The sequence below is a fragment of the Anopheles moucheti genome, chromosome 2 (genome assembly GCF_943734755.1).
Source record: "Anopheles moucheti chromosome 2, idAnoMoucSN_F20_07, whole genome shotgun sequence".
NCBI classification, from domain to species: Eukaryota; Metazoa; Arthropoda; class Insecta; order Diptera; family Culicidae; genus Anopheles; species Anopheles moucheti.
The window spans coordinates 53658820-53684595 of NC_069140.1; the positions used below are offsets into that span (position 1 = coordinate 53658820).

General features: G+C 44.3%; 1 protein-coding gene across 1 annotated transcript in view; it reads left to right on the forward strand.

Moving 5' to 3' along the window:
- The window catches only part of LOC128299477 (mucin-3A-like), a 38950-nt gene that overhangs the window by 5563 nt on the left and 7611 nt on the right, over window positions 1–25776 (forward strand). The window contains exons 2-5 of the mRNA XM_053035458.1: window positions 16831–16991; window positions 17079–17312; window positions 17427–17801; window positions 17969–25767. Coding sequence (XP_052891418.1) covers window positions 16831–16991; window positions 17079–17312; window positions 17427–17801; window positions 17969–25767 — 8569 coding nt within the window. The remainder of the gene's footprint in view (window positions 1–16830; window positions 16992–17078; window positions 17313–17426; window positions 17802–17968; window positions 25768–25776) is intronic.

A 25776-nucleotide genomic window follows, 5' to 3' on the forward strand; every position in this document is an offset into this window, starting at 1 on the left:
GGATCTCTTCGAGCGTCGTTCTTCCCCCGGAAGAGGTTCTCCGAAGACATTGGCGCACTGGCAGCGGCGGGAACCGCGTGAGTAGAGAGTACTACTTTTTTTCCCCCCATGATGTTACATTGACGGCGGCGTGCAGCAGCCTGAGCAGTGTGTGTGTGACGAAGGCACGGTAGCAATATTGGAGGTTGGTTCATTCATGGTTTCGTTTTTCGCTTCCACCGTCTCCTTGGGCACGTGGGCACACGCTCAGCCTCAAGGGCGAAAAGGAAAATCAAGTCACGAAGAGGAGACGCTGGCCGGGACTGGCGCGTTCTCTGCCGGTGTGTTCGGGTGTGGAACGTGCTGTGGGCTTACTTTATCTTGTTATTGCCCGCTCCTCCGCCGGTTAGTGGAAATTCGCTTTGCGCTCAATGTTCTTCCTGCTTTCACGGAACGTTTGCTGCTCCTTTACTGGGGAACAGTTTTCGTTGAACGGATAAAGTTGAACCTTATTTGCTCGCTGCTTTAGTTATTTGCAGGTTAATAATTTATTTATTTTCTTGGCTGTGTTATCGTTATTAACTGCGAAATTCGTTCTTATTTAAACATATTTTTGTTTATCTCGTTGTGGTTACTTGTATGTTGTGTAATATTGTTCCAAATTGTACATAAAGCCAAGTCGCATTTGATGCTCGAACCATCACTTGTTGTACGTCCGGTTTTTGTGTTTGCTGTGCGTCGTCTGTGGCTTTGGGCGAATGTTTGTATGCCTGTCCTGTGTTTGTTTTGTTTGTTTTTTTATGTTCTTCCCCATTAATAAATCCGGAACCACTAGCATCCGTTGCTGCGTCACGCAAACACACACACATACCCAATACATATGTGCGCCGTTCGCACATCTGGTTCGATAGTTACTTTCACTTGGAACCGAGAGACATAATTTTTATCGTACGGTGGCATTCGGCCACTTCTCCACGGATTTGGACAGTGGCAGAGCCAGTTTTCGGAACACGGTGAAAAAGAAAGTGAACTATGGTGGCCATTTGCTGGTATGGTGGCGAAGAAGATAAATATTTCAAATTTATGATAAATGAATATGTGAATTCCATCCGGACGTGAAAATGTTTTGTAAAACGTTTCTATATTAGTAACTTATGTATATGTTTGTAAAATATGCTTTATTTCATAAAAGAAAAGTTGTTTAACTTGTGATATGCATGTATTTAACATTTGATGTAAGACGAATCGATGAATTGACCAATGGGGTCACTGTCATAATTTTGTTTTCAGACCATTGTGAGGTAACAGTTAGCTATAAGCTACAGGTATGAACAAAAATGCAAGTTCCTTTATTACATATGCATCCAACATCGGACAATTCCAGAAACAGACTGACTCTATCCTCGCTAGCTCCTCCTGACAACCGTGTTGCCAGCTCTCGCCTCAACTGTCACAAGGACAGGGTGATTCATTTCCTACATAAGCTTCTACAACGCGTCAATAAAAAAGTAGTTGCAAGTGGTTCGTTTACTGATATAACATTGCAAACACTTTAAAATCCGTGGCGAACAAAAGTGCGAGAATTCGTAATTATTTAATTATGTGTGGGATTTTAGAAGCCAACGTATTCATAGCGCTTACTGATATGGTTAGGAGTAACGCAAAAATAACAATGTTGGGACTCGTTAACAATTCGTTCGCATACGATGAGAGACAAGACAACAAGATGCTTTTTACCTGCATGATTTTTTACAAATTGTTAAACTTGTTCTTATCGTTCTTATTTGTTATTTAATCGTAATATGTCTTATAAAGCTAAATAAAACAATTTTCAATTTTATAACATCACCGTACAAGGTTTCTTAATTACTTACTTCTTGTTTTAGCACATCGACACACGCAGTCAGAAATCGTAAACGTGTATTATTTGCTTCACTATTAAACACTTTCTTTTTTATGAAATTTTGCCACGACAGAAACCTGTTGCACGCTACGGCTGGGAGGCTCGTATGGCATATCGTATGCATAATACTAATCGTTCGAATGCGTACGATGTTCGGGGTCGTGCTAATATTATCTGAGCAAAGTGTGACCCTTTAAAACGCTAAGAAACAACACATGCAGCTTCTTCCAATTCCAATTTGATACACAGACAGACGAATTACGGTGTGAATGGAAGTATACCGCTTCGAGCGTCTTTAATGTAAATAGTGAATTGGAAGAGTGCACGGTATTATTATTTATCCACCGGTGGCAACGATAGGAAAATGTAATCTGGCTGAACCGGATGATTGTGGCCAATACAAGTGCAGCCAAACGTGTGAATCCAAACGACAGAACGGGAGACAGGCACACCCGTCACTATCACAGGGCTATTGTGATGCACCATCTTCTTGTATGTATGGGTGTGTGCATAAATTTATGCGTGACCGATGCCTCAGAACAGCCTTGTGAACATGGATCCTCTGGAGAAGACAGAACACATGACTTGGGGATACTGAGCTCGGTGGATACTGAGTGCTGGAAAATTAGATTTAAATTGATTGCTGCCATCGCACCTTCGGCGGTTTCGTCCTTTGCTAGTGCGCTTTTCATGCAGGTGCTAGCTGCAGTAGCCAATAAGTTGGAATTAACATACCAACACAACAACAGTTCTAATATTACGCGAATTTAACGGTGGTATGAAGCTGCCAATCGGTCAATGTATGGCTTATATTTAGAGTTTCTTAGAACAAATATAAATATATTGTTATTTTTGAAAATCTTTAGCCTAGTGGTCTTTTAGTGGTTTTTCGTATGTAAACTAAGCAGAAGTCGAGGGACATCTGGCTGAATGCATGTTATCCTTTCTGCCGTCACTCGTCTAATACCGTCTGATTGAATGATAGTCAATCAGTATTGATCGTGCGAATGAGATAAATCGAAAGCAATAAGCGCATCGTTGCTGTAGGGTAGGTTCAACGGTCAGTTAATCCTATCCGCCACAACGATGCTCTTGGCATGTTGCAGGTCTTCTTGGGTAGGTAGACTTCTTGCGCTTCTTTTGCAGTTAAACAGGGAATGGATAATGGATTTTCGTTCCGTGTTCATAGCCTACGGAACCGTGTGATAATAGTACCGGAGAAATGCCTAAACATTGATGGGTTAAGAAACATCCGCTAAAAGATGTTCGATGCACACTTAAACTCCTCTTTTATGGCCCTTGCGGACAGGAGTTATACGAAATACTTGTTTGAGTTGTTGTTCATTTTTAAATAACAAAGCTTTAATATAAATACTATTGGTTCGGCCCTCCCAAACATTAGTTGACCTTTCATTCTTTAGCATTTTTCGTCCTTTCAACAATCTTTCGTTAAATAGCAAACTGTAACACGTTGCATATATTTGAACTGATATTCTACACAATTTTTCACTTTTACTGTCGGATGTTGCATTCTTTTTTCGGGCGAAAAAGTTCCTTCCTTTCCCTGTGGACCCTGTGGACACATTGCAAATGACGCTGCATGCATAATTCGCAGTAATTATCAATTATAGTGCGTAGAGTAGAGCGGATTGAATGAATATGCATATAAATTACGGTTCGGTTAAACCATGATTTATTATTACGATCCTTCCAACCTCAAATCGACACACCACCCTCCTGCACCGCGTATTTTCACCCGTGTTCATCGACTACCGAGGCCAGAAGGTTAAAAAGTATGCTTTTTGCAATTTATTAACGAACATTTTGCGTGCCAAAATGTCACCCAGGAAATGAACTGACACCACAGCTACAGCTATGGTAGACAAAGGGCAAGGAATAAGAACAAAAATAAAGTGCGTGTCTCGGGCTGGATCGGCGATTGTGATCGATAAATGCATAATGTGCATTTACGCTCTTACGCGTAAGTGCCGCACCAGAGGAAAGTATTTATTGATGAGCCTTTTTGAATAATGCACAGATATATTTGTGTGTGTGTCCTGATCCCCTTCTTGTGTAATATGACGATCAAATTAATGAACACCTTCGTGAATTCGTAGCATGAAGCGTGCATTTAGTTGCAGAAAATACGCTTGAAATAGCATCAAATTCACCAACGAACTTGATGATGTTAACGTGGAATAGGATGAAATGACCTTCTTTTAAATGTTTAATCTATCCTAAGTGTAAGACAAACCACGAGACACCGCATTGAGTTAAAGTGCTGACTGATTATGATTTTTTAAAAATATAATCAATTATTTACATGGTTGTACCAAGTGGAGCTTCAAGTTTATTTTATTAATTACTCCCGTGGGACTTTTTGTTATGATTTTGTAATCATAAAGAAACAGTGAAAAAGTTTTCACAGAATATCGGTTTTGTCTGGCGTAAAGTATGAATAAAAACAGGCCACAAGAATAACAGAATATTAAATTCCCGGTACAGAAAAATTCTAATATGTTCGCAGTATTACACTTATATGCACACCAAACGCTAAAAATGATAAAACAGAGACATATTTAACCATTACATTTGTTATTGCTAACACTGCTGAGAATCGGAAAAATGCCAGTAGAAATTAATAAACATTTCATGTGTACATCATCGGTTTTATCATTTTTTTTTTGCACTTCCGCTAGGTTTGTTGTTTCCCCTTTCTTTGTTTACATCTTCATGTGCGAGAAACGTGTTTGTGACCACAGTGTGCAACAAAAGGATTAGTCGTAGCAATCAGTTAGCGTTGCGGGAAAACCCAAATCTCTTCTCCCATCAAACAGAGCACGAATCAGTGTTTTTCTAACCCGTCATTATTCGTCATCGTCACGCATCGGATTTGTGATCTTTTCAGAACTGTGGTAACTAGACCGATGACAATGAGCTGTCAGACAATATAGTACACTTGTCAAACGTAATATTTTCTTTTGTATATACTTGTCAAACGTAATATATTTTTTATTTTTTTTTTATTTTTTAATATATTCATGCACATTGCAATAGCCCATCAAATTGTGCATTGTTGTTATATGTTTTCAAGTTTAAAAATAAGTAAATCCTTAAATTTTATTGTGATTTCAAAACACTACAGCGGAACAGAATTATAAGACGTTAAATCTGTTTTCCTGCTCGTTTGGCGAAAGCTTTTTTATTTATGTTTTATGCTGCACTGAAAAGCGTATTGCATTGTTGACGTTACAAAACGAGAAACACAGCAATTGTCCTATGGATCTTGCATGAAATTCTATCCGTGTCCTCGGAAAAATGATGACGAACGCCCACACCAGAGAACGAGAATGTGCAAACTCAAATACTCACCGTGCCTCCAATGATTTACGGTCGCTAAAACAGTAAAGCGACCTATGTCGCTTCAAAACACATAATAAATCCCCGGTGGCTCTATCTATCTTTCATCAGCTTGCCCATCGTCTTTGCTGGCCCCCATTTCCCATCGGCTTGGATCAGGTCAGGCACGCAGACAGTCTATCAAGCGCAAACACACCAATCGCGGCGATTCGTGCTTTGTTATTACTGGCCGTTGTCGACTATCCTTTTTGCCGGGGATAGTGCGGTGCACCGGTTTGTTAACAAAAAAAAAACCTGGAGACAGATTTGTGCTTCAAAAGGCTCTATAAGAAACGATGGTATGTAAGCGTTACCAACCGAGAAAAAACAACAACCACTCTCGCTAGTCTGCTTGTTGCTGTTTTGCATATCTCCCAGTACCGATCTCTTCTCTGCCCAGACGCAAAGCTTTTGTTTCTTTCGTTTCGCACCCGTTTTAGTGTTTGGGAGAGTGTCGCCGCATATCTTGGCAGGACCATCGGGAATAATAGTGCTGCTGATGGGGAAATAACTGATGGGGTAAGGGTGCAAATCCTATTACCTCCATCACAAATTCTCACTCGCAAATCAAACCGAGGACGCGGAGGTGCGAGTATCCCCAAAAACCGCGTGGAGAAAATGGCGGCAAGTGATGGTCAGAGAATTCACCAGCAATTTACACCACTGACAGGAAAATTAAACGAACCTAGACATTTACCAGCCAAAAAGGGGAAGATGTGTACGTGAAAATGGGCAATAGGATTTGCAACTCCGGGGATGGAAAAAGCAAGTCCTACAGATGGAGAAAAAAAATCAACATTTGTTTATGTGTCTGCGTTCCGTCAGTGAGTACGTAGCCCCGTACGAAGCACTAGGACAGCACACTTTTTTGTGTTGATAGAATACTTGAGTGCTTCAAATATTGTCGTCCTTGTTTCGTCCCTTTCGTCGTTCCGACTCCGGCTGGCAACACACCGTCCTCGCAATGTTACGCACGACTAGGCGTCTCCACCATTCGTTTGGAACAGGCCAACTTGCGTAGGTACGGAAATCTTTCATCTGTGTGGATTCTTCACTTACGCACCGGACCGGGTGGTGGTGGTGTATCGGAATTTTTGGAAAATGTCTGTTCTTTTTTTTCATTGTGCATCATACGAAAAACGCCTTGTGGTGTGTTTCAACAGGACCGAAAAGCGATCGGCCTGCCGTGTTGGGAAAACATCCGTACATCATCCCGCATTTCGGTCATCGGTCAGCAGCGACAGTTCGGTAGGAGGGATTCCCCCCAGTAGGAGTAAAACGAAAAAGCAGTAACCTTACGAATAATGCCATCGTAGAGGTCTCTCGTAGGTGTTCAGCAGGAACAGACGAGAGCGGAGAGCAAGGCTGGTCATATTGATATTGCCGCCGGTAGTTAGTTCACGATCTGTAAAGGTTTTACGGTGCTGCAGAGCAGGAAAGTAGGTGTTTTTGGCCGTACTTTGGTTGATTTTCTACTTTCTTCGTATAACTATTTCTTTACCAAAATGGCACAGTAGATGAAGGTCGGAAAAGACCTGCCAAAGGTCGGTTGGGGTTTCGTCCAAAGGTTGTCGGAGTGGACGATGGCGTTGTTTGCTGTTGCTCTCGTAGCTTTCCGGCACAATGTGCGTCGTTCAGTTTAGAGATTTTGGTGGTTTCTCATTCGTCCACCATTCCTAAACGCAAGCGTAAAGCTTTTCTACTTACAGGTGCTTTTTTTGTTGCTGTTTGAGTTTCCTTTCGCTAGCAACACCGGCAGATATTGCAACTGTGTTGGGGAAGGTTTGCTGCACCGTATGTTTGTGAGCAGACGAGTCATTGGCTTTAGCCCCTAAACACCTAACCACATCACATCACTGAAGGATCAACTTCCGACCCGGATGTTTACAGGCGTGCGTTTTTGGGTACCGATTCGTGTAGGTTGATGTTGTTCCAAGGATCATCGAAAAGGTGAGAGATGTTTTTTTTTGTTTTAGTTGCATCATGGACGGTACGTAAATGTACGGAAGTGTCTATAAGAAGGGGACTTTTCCTCTCCGTTTGGCGAACAAAAAAATCCTCAGCGAATTTGGTGTTATTATTTTTGAATTGCAGATTTTTGTCTGCCCGTGAATTTGTTCGCTTGTCTGTTATCACTTTATCATACACTATTTCTGAGCTTGGGTAGGAGAATACAGAAAAGAAGTTTGTTTTAGCTTTAAATCTTTTTGGTATCGTCCACAACAAACATTCTTTAGGACGCTAATATCCTTTCGGCACTGAGTAGTGGTAGTCACATCGGGAGTCGAGTGGATGCCAAGAGTTTAGAGTTAGAGATACCATGATGTGTATGTCTAGCACTAGAAAATTTGATTTAGCTTTTCAATGTCCTCTTGAGACGGCATCAGTACATGCAATCAGAAGGAGCGATAGTTTATCAAACATGACAAGAAATTCGTACTTGATCCTCCGGAGCAATTCGTTCGTTTTCACCTATATCCAAGTCACTGTCGGATGTTTCGCTACCGTAGTATAGAAAGTTTGTTAAAAAAAAGCAAAAGGTCGGTTTTGATAGTGATGAACCTGATGATGCCCATCAATCGGATATTTAAGCGCGTTACTGCTTATCACCACCGTGAGAGATTCGTCGTGCGTTTGGGTCGTGCTGTTATGTACTACTCTTTTGGTTGGCATGTACAGGACACGCGGATAACGACCAGTACAAACCACAGAAAGGCTCCGGTTTGTTGGCTAACAACGCTTGTTGAAAAAAAAATCCACCGCAATTCAAAAGTTTGCACGAAACAATAAATCGCAATGGAAGGTAAATGTCTCGTGGAATGACATTTTGATTGAGTTTTTCGACAAAATTTTAGAATTGTCTCCTTCTGTCTACTCCCTTTTGGTTTAAGATATATCTAACAATAATTTTAATACATTTTAGCACCGAGTGGCTATTATATTTATTACATTATATTATATTATTTAAATTTATTTGATTTATTTATGACTTTAACTGTGTTTGCCAAACAATATTACATAAGGATATCGTAATAAAAAACTGTTAGCTCTACTAGCGCAAATCTGCATCATTCCTCGTTGCAAAACTCTAAGCTACTTCATTTTACATCGTTCGCACAGTCGCTGCATTAGAGGATAATGTGATATAGGAAATTAAATTGGGGTTTAATTAGTGCCTGCTAATGCTCTGTGACAAGTGCATTATGCGCAGTTAATGAGTGACGTTAAAAGTACTCACCTATTCTCGACCCGCTGTTTGTTGTGCCATTTCGTTCTAACTTACTTTCACTTTTCCTTTTAGCTTTGGAACATTTATCTGATGCGTGCTAATTCAGTTCTATACCAACGGGACAACGAATACACGATAAGCAAGTGTTTGACACATATTCCATAATCCGGCAATTCGTGCCCAACAGATTTCGAATTGCAATCAATCGAAGAGAACTCTATCGATATGGAACCGCTCTAGCATCATGCAGCTTGTGCACATGCATATGCACCATCGACCTTGAAGTTCGCATCGAGCCTGAACTCGATAGTGATATACGTATATTAACGTCATGCGTCCAGCGTTGAGCGTTGAGAAAGCAGATTTGTACAGCGAACTAAATTTATGAGCTTGTACCGTCGAGAGTCACACCGTCCGGTGGCGTGTGCACCGTAAATATGTGCGAACCATGGCACCGTAATATGCGAACCGAAACAAACCAGCTATCGGACTATTAAACGGTAATTAGGAAGCAGTAGCGATAAGCAAAGCGAATTACCGAAGCCGAAATAAAATCTGGCCCAACCAGCAAGGGCCAACCAGCGGTGTAGCGTCCGGTAAACGGTGCGCAACTGTTACGTGCAGACATATGTTCGCTGGCCAGTGCCACAATGTCGTCGAACGACGCATAAATTCACCGGTGGCCGTCGTTACACTCGACGCCGGTGTACTAAACCCCGTGAAAAAAAAAACGGAAGAAGGAGAGAAGAGAAGTAGCATATTCCATCAGGCGTGTCCGTAGTTACAGCGTCGGATTTAACCTCATCATCATTATTAAATGTCAGCAGCGTAATGCTACCGAACGAAATATTGTGGGTTTGGCTGGTTTGAAGCGCTATTTATGAGTGTTTGCATACGGTTCACAATTATCCGACGCTGTCAAACTCATGAACTGGGATCGAACCGCATTCGTCCATACGCCATGTTTGGGGCACGATTTTGTTGGTTAAAGTGGTACATAGTTGTGTTTCTATAAAACAAACGTTTATATATAGATATACGATTGGTAAAGTACATTACAATGATCTTCGAAAGATGTAGAAAGTAGGCAAATGATTTCAGTTTAGCTTAAACAAATTAACTATAAATTCATTTAATAAAGATATTCTTAGAAACATTTTCTTGATTTGTACCTAATGCTGCAATTATAACTACCATTCAAACTTGTATTCTTAACAACATTGCAACCGTCAAACAGTATTTGGTTTGAAACTGCACGTGGCGAAATGATTGTGCTGTTAAGTGCGTTTAAAATAACAATTACTCTAGTCCGGCCACCGGTGACCGCAGGGTAGAGCGAAATGCTATGATCTTGTCACAACGTACTGGCATTAGCTGCTGTTCATCGCCACGCTGGCAAAACAGACATTTCACCTGCTGATTGGGAAGCAGATCAACCAGACCATTGTTTATGGAGAGTTAATTTCGTTTACTTTCGCTTGGTTCTGGTGGCCCCCTTTTCCCTTCCCTGCTTTGGGAAGTTCACTTCCCCTGACTGTTTCCTCATCTAAATCGTATAATTGATTGCACAAATGTTCCGAAAACAATCTGCTCCTGACTAGTAGTGTTTCGGTTCAGTCGTTAGTGAACGAAACAAGAGACAATCATGAATGCAACACCTGTTCCGCGTTCGATTTGTTAGTGCGTTCACATGTTGCTGCGGAAGTCCCGTTCTTGCAACTATATAACAATTGTTTTATCATACAAGTTGTAATATTCTTTTTGGCATTACGATCATATCTGCCTTGTCAGACATATTTTTACCACATGTCCAAGAAAAGCAATTAAGTATAATTGAGTGATTTATGTGTGCTGAATTAATAAAATTTAGACTACTAGAATCACAGAATAAAATGTATGTAAGATTATAACGTCCAAATTGGTGTGACATCATTCCCTTTCGATTTTCTCCACAAATGTTAATTAGATAACTCTTGTTATAGAATTCAGTTTCCGTGCAATTTCACGCTAATCGTAAAGTTTGATTTTAGACGCAAAGAAGAAATGATAAAATTATTTGCTCACAGCTAACTGCTATTATCCATTGAGCATTTCTCTATAAATAAAAATACAACATTTTCTGCTGATGGCACTCGTTATCCCACACTTTTATGATTTCTATTTACCATAATCCTGTCCCGGTTTTCCATACAACGAAGCAAAAGAGCAGTGCATTCTGTTACTTGTTTTGTGCTAGGTGATGCACAGTTCTTTCATGTATCGCGCAATGACACAAATTTAATTGAAACGACGCGAAAAAATCAGCCTTTTTACACCATGCAATAATTGCAAACTTTATTCCACCTTGTACCATTTCTGTTATAGCTGATTCCTCCTGTTGATGTGTGAATTAGCGCATCGTATTTCGCTGTGCGATTTATGCAGTGTCTTTTTCTGTTTCAATTATTTTTTTTGCTCCCTGTTTATCATTAATTGATCATGTCGATGCGAAAATGCACGTTATTGCTTTTTTTGTTTTGGGGCCGGAATACCTCCATAACAAAGCATCGGAATCGTACGAAAATAGGGAAATGCGAAGAGAGCATAAGCACGGCAGCATAATTAAAATATTTCAAAACATTACGAGGAGGCGGCATGTGAGGCGCGGATCGGGACAACATGCAATACGCGTGCATCAAAGACTGTGGCAACAAATCACACTGCATAACAACGGTTTATGCAGCGGCAGGATAAATCCGATGGCAGTGCTATGGCTATTGCAATAGCTTATCGATTTTGTCAATTTCATGCACTTCATGCATCAAGCCATAACACTCATAATGAATGCAAGGGACCAGGAAGCGGCTGTCGTCGCTGACCGCGGATTACGCGAATGTTGTTGAACTCTTCGCACCGTTTGTTCATCTGTCGACACATACCAACTTAGAACAACCAACTGTCGCGTCGCATTTCGTGTTCTGATGCTGTGAACTCTAATAATTCGTTAACTTCGGTTAATTTATTTTTGTGATGTTTTCCAATTCCATAAGATAAAATAAATTAATTTTTTTATTAAACCAATAATATATGTCTCGTCTATAATTGCATTTAATAGATCAAGGAGGCAGTGCTAAGTCAACTGAAAAGTAATAGATCAATCTGTTTGGTTAAGTGGTTTAGTTGGACGCGATGGTATGTTCGACATAGTAGAACATTGTATCAGAAAATGTGAACTGTAGCTTCCATTATTTCACAATTACACTCCAATTTTTCGCCTTTAGTAGATTCTCCAAGAACATGCTGTAACAGGAGCTGTCTGAAAATCTCTACTGCATGAATTTTTTTTTGCTATGGTGAATGAACTAATAGCATTCCTCTCCGATACGCGTTTGGCACTTTGGTATCGCGTGTGTTTGTTTGAGGTGATGTATTCGATTTTCAGCATCCTTTTCACGCCAGACACGGCGATTTCTCTCGGCGGGTCCTTAAGAATGTCCCTAGTACATCCGCGCACACGGAACGAGGGCGCGAAAACGAGAGAATAATTGAGCAGCAGTGGAGAAAGTTTTGAGAACAAGAGCGAGAAAAAGTGTGAGAAAACGCACGGCAAGAGAAAGTGGTGGTCCCTGATCCTGCTGAATGATTTACAGACAAACCTATCAAAAGCACACCACACAACTTCCAACTGGCGCGCGTATGCAAGTGGCGGAAATCGATTCCTACCGAAAACTCAACAAGGAAACCCATGTCCTGCAAGGCAATGGTGATGATGATGATGATGATGATGATGTTGATGCTGCTTATCACCACTAGGGGGACGCGTGTGCGCACGCTTCGTTCGTATTTGCGCTATGTGGTAAGGGGTGGTGGTGATTGAAAGGGATTTGGGTAATATATTTTTGCCCACTGTGAGAATTGTTCAAGTGACGTATGTGTTGCCATCATCAGAGTAGCCAGCGAACGTACAAAGAAATCATCACATCTAGTTTGCATTTTGTTTTGAAGGAATATTCCAACCCGTGTACAATAGCATGCTTAAATCGTACAAGTGTGCATCCAAAGGCCGAAGTAGGCCGGGAAAAAAGGACACCACAAAAGAGATGGAATGATGTCAGCCCTGGTGCGGCAGCAGCGCGCACATGTTACAACAGGATGTTGTGTATTTGCTATTGTAATCGTCGCCGGCAATGACGGTGATGATGATGATGATGACTTTTGCTAGTGGTGGTTTGCTAGCAGTTGTGGTGGTGGTGGTAGTGGTGTGGTGAACGCATTGTTCATCCACGGCAGAGTCACGTAGCGCACAAATCGCGCGTTTGTTGCTGTGTGGGTGTAAGCACTAAGGACACTGCGTGACAATGTGTGGGTACGCAGCTCGTAATGCGCACCGGGAAGCTGCTCTGTGCAGTGTTGTTCAATGCAGGGCGTTGGTAGTGGTGAGGCACCGAGCGCGATGCAGCGCACCCGAAGGCAAAGGCCGTGTTCTTGGTGGATGTTGCCAGAAGGACGCGAGAAAGGAAATGCGAGCGTAAGATGCGAGTAAAAAAGGACACTCCGTATCTCGCGTATCCTCGGCGCTTGATGTGTGGTGGTATTTTTCGCGTCCCGTGAGCCTTTCACAAGGTGTTTGCTGCTTCTGCATGCGGTTCCGTTTGCCGACGAAGGAGCGGGATGGAATTAATTAAAGGAATAAAAGTGTGCTGAGCATTGATGAAGTGGGTGTATATGCAGCGTTCGAAGTTGTGGCGTAGTGAAATTAAAATTCGCACTGTAAACGGACGGCGCGGCGTGTTGATTTTGATTGTACGAAGAATGTAATTATTTTGCAATGCACGTTTATTAATGTGATTAAACAAAGCGTGTAAAGGTGTAATGATGATCGCAGCCTTTTTTAATCAGTTTTTCTACCAATTGTGTGGTGTGCATGTGTGGGTGTGTGGGTGTTTTGTTTTTCTTCTTTTTTTGGCTTTTGGCTGAAAATGTTTTATTCTTAATGAGTTTTTTTTTGTTGTCAAGATGCAATGCGCTTTAGTTTGCTTGTTTTATCGTCAATATTCGTAGGGCACAACACTGCTATTATGGATCAAAGCGTGTTAACTGTAATACGCGGGCAGGACATCTGGGGCGTTAAAGATTGCGTAAAAAGTGTTAATGTGCTGAACTGCATCGGCTAAGTGATTCATCGCGGCGCGTTCACTAATCAAAACAAACAATTGGATTTATTTTTGGCCACCGTCGGGTTCGTGTGCTGAGGGGAGTGTACAACTTCCATGTTTTTTTCTTCTTTGAGCACATGCTGGTCACGCCATGCCCAATGTACTTGGTTTCGATGTTTTGTTCTGTATAGGCACAGAGTGTTATCGACAAGCTGAAGATATTGCAGTATAATCTACCTTGTCCGGTACATGTTTTAATTGGAGGCAGAAATCAGAACAAAAAATAACTTCACACAATTCATTGTTCGGTCTCGGGGTCGACGTAATTTCGTAAATCCTCTTCTCTATGACGTAGTAGCAGTTTGCTTACTACAACCGACCATGCTTGCTCTCACGCGATCTCACAAAAAACACGCAGGATATCACAGGTGGGAGAATCCTTGTTTTAGCTATTCCCCCGTGGTGTGTGGATAAAAAAGCGGACGCAACGCGCTTGTTGATGTAAATATTTCAAGAGAGAGTGGCCAGCCCGCTCTTGCGGTTGCAATGCTCCGTTGTGTCGTGTCCTTTCGGATCCTTCCTGCTGTGGTGGAACAACAAAAACACACAAACGTCACCGACACGCTCGTGTGTGTCGAACTTCTTCCTCCTCTGTAAATCCTCTCGTTGTTACGGGGCTACCGGAAGGCCCAATGATACGCACACTGGAGGAGGAGACATGTGATCGCTGGCGGAACCGAGGGGATGATTCTTCACGCCCGGAAGAGGAAACCACGAAGAGAGCGTTTGAGTGTACACGAGAGATCGAACGGAACGCAGAACGCGTTCGCGGATGAAGAGAAACTTTCCCAATCATCCTCCCTGCTACATCCCAAGAATGTGTGCCGCAAACGATTCTATTCCGGGTCTGTTATCCTGTAACTTTATTCTCAGCGTCTGTAAAGGACTCTCAGCGGCGGGTACGCTAGGATATCATAGAAGCTGTGGGTGATGGATAGTAATCAATCGCATCTCGCGGTAGCATTTTGTGCGGCCCAGCATAAGCGCCTAGAATTGGATTCGTGATTATGTTCTCGTTGGTGAACGAGTGAACAGCACAGCGCGCACGTTATCAGGAGAGAAGTTCGTGCGGATAGATATAACTATTTTTAAGCGGTTTTGCAAAGCTGGTTCTGTGGGATTTCTTTATTTAAATGCTTCGCAGGTTGAGTTCAATTTTTTCGGTGCATTTGCAACAGTGGCTGGGTAGGTCCGTCGATGCACGGCTTACTAAGAACGGTGTGCAGCGAAACAACCAAAAATAAAACGTGAAATATGAAGCACATCGTAGGTGGCTAGGAGAAAAAATACAGCACACCTGCCCCAGCTGAGCAGGGTTGGCAAAAGTTTAAAAGTTATAAAGCAGCTGTGTTGCTAGCATGCTCACCCTGTGCATGTGAAAGAACAATCCTTGTCAACTTACTTTTCTCGGCCGGTGGGTGTGGAAAAAGTGCGTGTTGTGTCACTAAATTTTCACGTGATTACTTCCTTGGTTGTGTTCAAGTGGCCGCTGTACATTCAGCAGTAATGAAGGAAACACAAACGCGACGCTTTTGTTTGTGTTGAAGCAGTGTTTGTGTGGAAACAGTGAAGTGAATTTTGTTGCGATTTGCAATAGTGAAACTTTGCTCGGTTTTTCACAGCAGCAATTATCACACCCCCCCTCCGGGCTGAAGTGCGAGATTCAGCGAAACTCTTTGCGTGACAAACAAAGGAATTTTTTGTCCCATCAACCCTCGGGAAATGAGTTGCTTGGATGAGATTTTTCTCTGCAAGCTCTTCATACTGTCCTGTCTGTGGCGCGCTCTCCCTCTCTCTCTGTCGCTCTTGTATCTCGGTCTCAACCCACCGGGAAAATGGGAAACACGGCTCGCGCGCGCTCTCTCTCTCGCACTCTCTCTCGCTCTCATTTCTCGGCAAAGACAACGACATTAACGGCGGATTTAGAAGGGTGTCACGCGATACACATACTTAGCATATCCGGAAAAAAGGTGCAGTAGAACAGAAAGGATGTGCCCGAGTGTGTTGTGCCTTTGCAGAGAAAGCATCGACCAGCGAACGACATATTTTATTACTGTTTTGTGTACAAGCTCACCGCGCTGCTGTTCGATGGCGCGCGCACTTATGAATGAGAGAAATTCAACAAAGTGTTCCAATCTCTTCCGACCGTAGTCGATGTGTAACGAACAACTCGTGGTTTTGTTTCGCGTTTTTAATGCTCTCCGGTGGAGCTTTCTCCGCCAAAGCATGGAGACCCTGACAAAAAAAAGGATACTATTTGATTTGGATAATCGTTTGGCTGTACGAATTATAGTACGGATCTTTTTGTTGCACATTGTTTTTTTTTTAATGTTTTGCGCTAAATTCCGTGATAAAACATTTATTAGAAACTCATTGTTCGCGAGTATTATTGCACGTCCTTTGCGCGTCTTTTATTTTGTTCTTCTCCCGTGTGGTGCAGTGTTTGTTGTTGTTTTGAAGAAGCAAATTCCACGGTCGCACAGCGTGGAACGACCCAAAAGAAACCAAAATCAATCGATAAAAAGTTGCTCCTTCCATACGATGGTAGTAATGTCAACTTTTTACTTGCAGTGAATGTTGTGACATTAGTAATAGGAGCGTGAATGAAAAAGATGAGCAAAGTGTTTAAAAATATAGAGAAATTGCGACATAGAAAAGTGTACATTCGTCCATAAAATACTGTGGAGGGTGGAGGGATCCATCGATACTTCACACTTGTATAGTTCCTCAAAGAGATGTTACTAAATGCTATTACTTGAAGTGTGTATTTCAGTGCGAAATGTGAAGTAAAGTGTTAGTAAAAAAATGTAGCAATAAAATGCAAATGCAATCGTATTAAACGTGTGCATCTATCTAAAAGAAAAGCAAATTGTGCTAGTGATATGCAAGTGAAGTGTTCTCCATCCATCTCTTTCCTGGCGGAAGACATCTTCCGGCTGCGATGCCAAGATGATATTCGGTAAAAAGTGACATAAATCTTGACGATTGCGTTTGTGCAAGTTCTGTTCGCATATGTTTTTGCTCTAAACTCCCCGGAACCCTCATTACTTTCCTTTCCTTTTTATTACATAATATTTATTGTTTTGCCTTTGGAATAATCTCTACAACTTTTATTCACAATTAAGGTATTTTGTCTCCTCCGGGTCCATTTCTAACACCGAGCCCGTCGCCATCGATACCAGCAAGTCCTCGGTTGCAGCCGTCACCTTCGCAGTCACCGTTTTCTCAGCAACAGGATATTCTGCTGGTGACCAACAGCACCATTGGTAATGTGACTCAGGAGCAAGTAAGTATTGGAACAGTCGATGGTCTGACATTCCTTCTTGTGTGCTAAACTAAACAACATGTTTGTTTGTTTGTTTGTTTGTTTTAGGATCGCAAAACAGGAGTAGCAGGGCGACGCCAATCATTTAGTCAACAACAATCCGCTCTCGTTCAGCAACAGCAACTGTTGAACAACAGTACCAGCCCAAATGCCGGAACAGTTGTGTACCGTCCTAGTCCTACGCAGTCTCCTGCGGGGGCTACGACCTACAGCATCTCGACGACACCTGGAAATGAGTTCAATACGACTCTAGTCGGTTCGAACAATATTTCACTCAATAAGGTTCGTATGTTAAAATAAACAGTCTGTTAGTAATTTATAACACACCCCCGCCAAGCACGTGCAACTAATTTTTGATCGTTTTCTTTATGCTCTGTTCAACCGTACATTCTACAGAAGGGTCGCAAATCGTCCTCGGTTAGTGCTATTCAACAACAGCATCAGCAACAACACCACCACCTCCTCCCACAGTCACATGCAGGCCATGGACATGGAACATTGCCCCCCGCCAGTAGCCCGAAAGCGGCGAAAAAAGCAATGCAACAGAACCAGCAACAACAGAATCCTTACCAACAGCACCACGCCGCGGTATCATTCGTTGGAAGTCCCATCGCAAGTCCCAGTCCGATCGCAAGCCCCAACGGTGGTTCGATACTGCTCACTACCGGTAATGGAACAGGAGCGAATGTGGCTGCTGGATCAACCAGCGCCACTAGCCTGGGTGGCTCGACACAACTGAGGCCACCGACACCACAACCTCTCATTCAACAGGTAAGCTTTGTTAGTAGGTGCACTGCGAGCGTACTAAATGGAGGGATACTGTGTTTAAAAGAGTATAAAAAACAATGCATGCTTTGCAGAATTAAAAGCATTTGTGCTGTTTATTCCCTCAATAGTATACAGTTGTTAATAAATATGTGGTTTGCTTTTCTTTACAGTATCCTGTTGTGGGCACCGGAAATCAAATAGTGCAAATTTTCCAAGGTTCCCAGTTTGCAATAACGCAGTCGCAACCTGCGACGGCGACAGCAATAACACAGCAGCATCACCAGCTTCAACAGCAGAGCGGGCGCCATACAACAATAGTATCCCAGCCCAGTCCCCAGCAGCAGCATCAGCTAAACCAAACAAACGTGCAACAGCATATACCGCTACAGGCGATACAAGCGCAGCAGCTTCATACCATTCAGCAATCACCGTCGCATCAGCAACAGTTCGTACAGCAGCACATCATAGCCGCTACTTCCGTTGCATCCAGTGCGATACCATCGACTGCTTCTACTGCCTGTGTTACGTCTGCCGGTGGTTTAGTCCTAACTGGCACTGGACTCCAGAGCTCCCCGTCAGCCGGTACTGGAAGTGGTGGCAATGTTGCAAATGTGAAACATCACAACAAAGGACCACAACAAATACTTCCAAAGCCTGCAACTGTGACTCCTTCAGTTTCGCCGTCGTCTTCGACATCATCGTCATCTTCTGCTTCTTCTACACCGATGGCTGTGCATCATCAGCAAAGCCCCCTTCAAGCGACGGCATTTGTTTCAAGTTACGGCACTACCCCAATCGTACACGGTTCTAAAGCGATTGTAGCGCAGCCGAAGACGGTCACTTCTGTATCGCTGCCGACTGTAGTGTCGCAACTGCCGTCTCAGATACAGGTTTCCCAAGCGGGTACCGTCGTTAGTGCCGGTGGCGCTACCCAAGTGCATTTTACGACAACAGCGACTCCCCAATCGCAGGGTTCCGCGCTCAACACGGCGCAAGTACACGGACAAATGGTTACCACGACAACACAGCCGGCCGGTGCACAACAGCCAGGAGCTCCATCACAACAGAACGCCACAGCAGCAGCAGCACAAAATGGGTCCATCATTCTACCCACGGGAAACATTAACGCTCAGCCATTGCTGCTTAACCAAATGCCGGTGTTGGTGCAGCAGAATACACCGCAAGGGGTACAGCTAATACTGCGTCCGCCAACGCCACAGCTAGCTGCCCCGAGTTTGGTTATCCACAATACGAGACCGCAGTTGCAACAGCCTCAACCGCAGCAAGTGCTTCGAATACTTAACGCAAATGGGACGATGCAGTTGGCGACCACACCAACGTTTATTGTTTCCTCCCAGGGCAATCTGGTCCAGCAGAACATATCCGGACTGAAGACAAACCAGGGTGTACCGTTAACGCAGATTCAGGGGTTACAGGGACAGAGGCAACCGCAGCAAATAACAGCCGCCATTAATCAACATCTCTTAAGCCAAGGTGTCGCGCAGATACAGAATCTTCAGCTGAACGGAAATTTAGCTCAGATACAGATGCCAAACGGCCTCAATGGGCAACTGCTCACCACGTCTCTGCCAGCACAATTCCAACAAGCGAGCGTCGGCAGTTTTGGAATTCAAAATCAGAACATTAACTTGAACCAGCTGGGTAGCGTGAATTTGCAGCTTGCCACGGGGCCTGGAGGTGCAACGTTTGTGTCACCTTCTTCCACGCCAGGAGCTACCCCAGGATCAGCACCGACTGGGGAAATCGTTGTAAACGCTCAAAACATTCAATTTACCGCGGCTCCCGGAACAGCACCCAACACAATTACTGTCAACGCTCAGGGCACACCACAAGCGCAACAAACTCAAGTTTCACAACAGCAACAGCAGCATCAGGCAGGTGGTCAGCAAATTTTGACTGCCTCATCGATAGATGGGCAGATTCAAACGGCTCAAATAATTCCTACAGTGTCGACCGACGCACTGAGAAACCATAATCATCATGCCGGCAATCCAATCCTAACGACCGCCTCCGGTCAGCAGGTGATCGTCACCGACGGTATAAAGGCACAGATTCATGCACAAGCTATTTCGGCGCAACAGCAACAAATGTTTAATCATCAAAACGCAAACCTACAACAGCAACCAAGCGCATCAGTGTCTATTCAGCAATCGAATCAGCTTCCTGCAGCACCTGCTGCATTATCCTTGCCAGCAACAAGAATAGAGGTGGAGAAACCAAAAAAGGAACGTCGAAATAAGAAAAAAGTGAAACCAATACCGCCACCGGTGGCTACGGCAGCACCGATGATTCTGCAACAAAGTACGCCAACTGTAAGCCAAGTGCCAATTCATACCAGCACTCCAACAGCGACAACGACCGCTACCGAACGATTAACATCACCCAACTCTCCTTCGTCGTACAGCAATACGCACACGCCCACGGGGAAATTAGACTTGGCAAATCTGATGAAAATTTCTGGTATCGGCATCGATGACGATGACTTGATGGATACAGATGAACCGCCGCCCTTACTGGCCTCCACTAGCAATCATGCAACAGTTGGAGTAGAGTATCCTTCAAATATTGTGATACAACATAACGAGTCGTTAAATGCTAACAGTAGCACTACCGGAGGGACTACAGGACAGCAACATCCTTTAAAGGATGCTATGCCGTCCGTCTCGTTGGTTAGTTCTGGAGGGCAGCCGGTTACTGGTCAGGTACTCGTACAATCTCAGCAACAACAGCACCAGCAGCAACCTGGTCTAATGGCAAACCAATCGGTTGGGGGAGGTGCTGGCAGTGATATCATGATTACAATACCTTCCACCGTTGGCTCGGAGAATGTGGAATTTCCTTACACAATATCGATACCAACGTCCGGGATAGAAAGGACACAGGAGAAAAAAGTGTCACCTGACGTCAATTGTACCACTCCCGCTCACACGATTGCAGGTGGCACTACTAGTGCTATGACGGGACAACAACAACAACAACAAGATGCGCCATCGTTCATGATCACGATCGATCCAACAAGCGACTCCAATTCCGGACAAGCTTCATACACAGTCTCGTTGCCAAGATTTGGTACCGGAGCGAATGATGATTCGAAAGTGGTCAACATTGCCACCGTGGCTCCAACAGCTAGCGTACAAGCTATTAATACTACAACGACGTCCTCGATGGCCACATCAAATGCTAGCAGCAGCATGCAGCAGAACAATACGATATGTGTGAACAGTTTGATGAATAACGTTTTAAACAACACGCAAGTAACGCCAACCCTGCAGAGCCAACTCAACGAAATACAGAATCAACTGATCGCCGAAGCACAGCCGCATCTTGTTCCATCGTCGAAATCATCAAACATTGTATCCGCGTCTATAGTTCCCGCATCGCAACATCAACAAATGTTAACAACAATGGCACCGCACAGTGGGACAACTGCATCGGCGTCCTCTGTCGGAACAACGACGACTACGTCCATTGTGATATCCACGAACAGTAGTAAAATATTATCCGTTCCCTCACCTTCTCCGAAGAAGAAATCGGTCACAATCGCCAATAACAATGTCGGGAGTGCAGCAATGAATAAGAAAAATGGGAAAAAATTGGAAAAATCTTTCGACACGATTGGTACGACCAGTGTGGTGCCAACGCAAATAGGAAATATTCAAATTTCACAAGTGGACGGTACAACAGCCAATCAAAACAAGGCGGTTAAGGGTGGCACCATCAACAACCAGATACAGATTACTCCGATCATCGACAGCAAAGTGGTGAACGCAGCGGGCGCACAATATCAAAACATTACTCAAATGCAGTCCTCGGTCAGTCAACCGCAATCGACTGTCACACTTCAGAGCCAAATACAAACTCCGCAGCACCAGCAGAGTCATACAATGCATTCATCCATGTGTGGAGGATCCGTATCCCAGCATCAACAGCAGCCGCAACAGTCGCATGCGATTCAATCTGTACCAACTTCGATCCAATCGAACGTGATAGCAGGAGGTGGCGGTGTAGTGTTCACTACACAGCAGCAACAGCCATCGGTCGTAGCAACACCTACAGTCCAGTTGAATCAAACGTCCATCACGCCAACACCATTGATACAGCAACCACCACCAGTTCCACCGCCGCCAGTTACAACGGCACAAGGAATACTTGCGCAGCTGACTGGTAGTTTAAGTTTATCACTCGCAGAAAATGGTCAACTCATTTTAAAGCACGACGTAAATCAACCGCAAACTCCCGAATCGCAAACTATCCTGCAGGCTATTCTATCTGGTGCCTTGGGTAATATTACGTTGGTAAACGAGCCATCCAAACCGCAAACCACACTGGCAAACAGTGCCATACCGGCCAATATTGCTCCCATACAACAACAGCACACTACAGCACCCATTACACAGCAGCAAACACCAGGGCATCATCAGATCGTCGTGTCGGCACAGCCTTTGCAGCAACAAAACAAAAATGTTGCCGCTGTTAGTGGACATGTACAGCAGAAAACACAGGGCACCACAACGGTGACTATTCAAACTGGTCATCAACAGCTTCAACTTCAACAACAACAACAGCAACAACAGCAACAACAGCAGCTGCAACAACATCAGCAACATCAGCTGCAACAACATCAGCTGCATCAGCAGCAACAGCAAATGCAACAACACCAGCAACAACAGATCCAGCAACAGCAATTTTTACAGCAGCAAACGGTCTCGCCAGCCTTTACATCGCAGTCATCTACCACAACGCCAACCATGCAACAACACATACAGACTGGCAATAACCAGACTCATTTGGTGAACACGCAACCGACGCAAACACAAACTCTTAAGCACGTTCGTAAACCAGAAACGAGCATCGAACCAGTATTGAACCATCAACAGTCTTTGCCGGCCCAGTCCCAACAACACCAGCCACAACAAACGGTTTTGGTCAACCCGAATGCGCCAAAACTTGTAGAGCTACCGAAGGTTGGACCCAATCAACAGCTGTTCTCCCTCAACACGTTAACTAATCAGATTACACAGTTAAGTCCAGGGCAAACAACGGCCGCTCTCGGACCTATGGAGCGCGTGTTGATCGTGCCAACCGGAATCAACGCGCAACAGTTAGCGCAATGCCTGATGCAGGGACAAATTCATTTCAACAACATCGGACAAGTGACTCAGTCAAGCGAAACGAGACCAACACCGACGCTAACGCAATCGCAACAACCCTCTCAATCAGCTACGTCATCTACGACGACGGTCCCAAAGGGTATGGCAGGTTCTCAAACAGCTGTAGAACAGCAACAAACAATTAATCAAGCAACGAAAGGGCCACCACAAATCGTTACTACCCCGGGAGGCAATACTATCAACTCGAAGGTAATAAACAACAGCAGCAATGTAACGAATGCAAACAATGTCGCTACCGCAAATACCGGAACGATCGTGAAAGAGAAACCGAAACGCAATCGGTCGAAAAAACAGGATAAAGCACAACCATCGGCCAGCCCTTCGAAGTCGACGGTAATCAAAATTAACACCATGTCTAGTGGTTATCCACCGAGTGTTGTACTTCAACCTGGCCAACATGCACAACCAATACTTGGCGAAAATGGTACCAAAATAGGCACCAAAATAGTTGGTACAGTGAACCCAAACAACTTTGTAACCAGTAGTTTACAACAGCAGCAACAGCACCAACAACAACAGCAGCAGCAGCACCAGCAGCAACTTCAGCAACAGCATCAACAACAAATGCAACAAGTCCAACAACCTGTCCAGCCGCCACTGGTCGCACAAGTGCATCCGCAACAACACCAGCCGCTGAAAACACCTACCACAATGGCGATGGTTGTGAAAGGTACGATTGGATCAACTACAGTAACTGCAACAAATTCGGCCATCAATAATGTAACCGTTACTGCGACAGCAGTGAAAAAGGGCAGAGCGAATGCTACACAACAACAGCCACTTCTAAATCAAGTACCACAACAGCCAATGCCTCCGTTGGTTAGTGTAAATTCAATGGTCCCAGCCCCGGCATCGCTTAGCAGTAGCTCCCCGATGGGTGTTGGAACTCCGACGGTAGTACCGCGGGTACAAACGATTCAGTTGACTCCTCAGAAGCAGCAACACTTGAAGAACGTGCAACAGCAGATTCAGCAACTATCGACCAAACTACAAAACAAGAACCTTCTGTCATCCCTTTTGATTCCGGCAGAGTTTGATCCTTCAAATCCCATCCATAACAAACCATTGCCATCGATAAAGAATTTACAGACGATGTCGGACAAGGAAATTTGCAACGTACTGCAACGATTGTTTATGGAGCAGCAGAAAATCTTGTCGACTGGAAAGATTATTCCAACCATCCCATCGGGACATACTTTTGCCAGTTCAACGACGCAACAGGCAATTCCGCCACCACCGACACCGATCAGTAACAGCCAAAGTCTTAGTGAAACAATAACAGGTTCTGTTCCTAACGTTGGTGCAGAGCAGAAATCCCAACAGGCAATAATAACACCGATCACAGTTACTCCTAGCAGTGGTTCGGCCATCTTTCACGGTGGTGCTGTCACTAGTGGAGCTTCCGTTACTTCGTCCCAGATGGTTGGCAAACATGAGCTTCTTGCCCCTCTTTCGACGGCTGCGAGTACTAACATGAGTGTCCTTACATCGGGTGCGATTACAAGCGTTGCGCCATCCGTGGCTCACTCATCGATGTCCATTACGATCACAAGCAGTACCTTACCGATGCAAAGCGTTGGTAGTGTACAGAAGTTTGGAACAAGTGCTAAGCAGACGACAACGATCATTCCAATAACCTCTACACTGCAGCCTCCGACGACTTCGGGGTCCGCAGGTCCGCAGGTTCTTAAATCGGCGCCGACGACGACGACAGTTGCTTCGGTTACGAATAATGCAAGTGTTGCTAAAAACATCACAGTTCCCGCAGGAACGATCGTTCCGAAACACATTACGCTGTCCAGTGGTGGTACGACGCAGGCGAACGCTTCTGTAATGCCTCCGTTGCATACGCTTGTGCCAGCGACGCAGCAACAGGTGAATGTGCCAGGGTCTTTGATTAACAAGCTTGAAAGCAATAATGGCAGTGGAAGTAACGCTTCTAGTGCAATCATAAACCATCAACAATCGATTGCCACCAATCAGATGACTGCTTCGGTTGCGTTAAACAGCACGAATCGTTCGAACACTCCCGTTCCGCCGCCACTTGTCGCAACACTTCCCGGTGGTGGTCAGCTGAAAACGTTGGCTGGTGCTGCTGGTCATGGCAACTCGTCTATTGTGATCGTTGGTGGATCACATGCCATTTTGAGTGGATCTCCTCAAATGATCGCACAAACAGCAGCGAGAATTCAACAGCAGCAGCAGCAGCTGCAACAACAGCAACAACAACAGCAACAACAACAGCAGCAGCAGCAACAACAACAACAACAGATTCAAGCTCAAGCTGGTAATGTTCTTCTAACTACTCCAACTTCGGTACCAGGAACTCCGTCATCCACTTCGTCTCCCGTGATGGCTGCCGTTGCTCCATTGCGTACAACTGTATCATCGACGTCATCCCTGGCAACGTCTGCGTTACCACCCCCGTTGGTTCCGTCCAGTGCCAGCAGTAGCAGCACGATTCCATTCAGTACCGGTGGTAATAGCGGGAGCATCTCTTTGCCGCTTATTAACGGTACCAGCAGCGCAATAGTGACTAGTGCCAACACCTCAACTGCAATGGCACCAATGGCATCGTTGGTGTCCTTTCCAACAACAACAACGACGGCAAATGCTCTATCATCGGCCGTTGTGGCTGCTTCGGCTATGAATAACAATTCAAGCACACCGGCCGTCATCATCGCCGCTCCTGCGGGTACTTCTCCATCCACCCCGATGACGTACATCACTACAAACGTACCAAATAGCCCGGCTGTAAAAGTACCCCGTGCAAGTTTGTGAGTGTG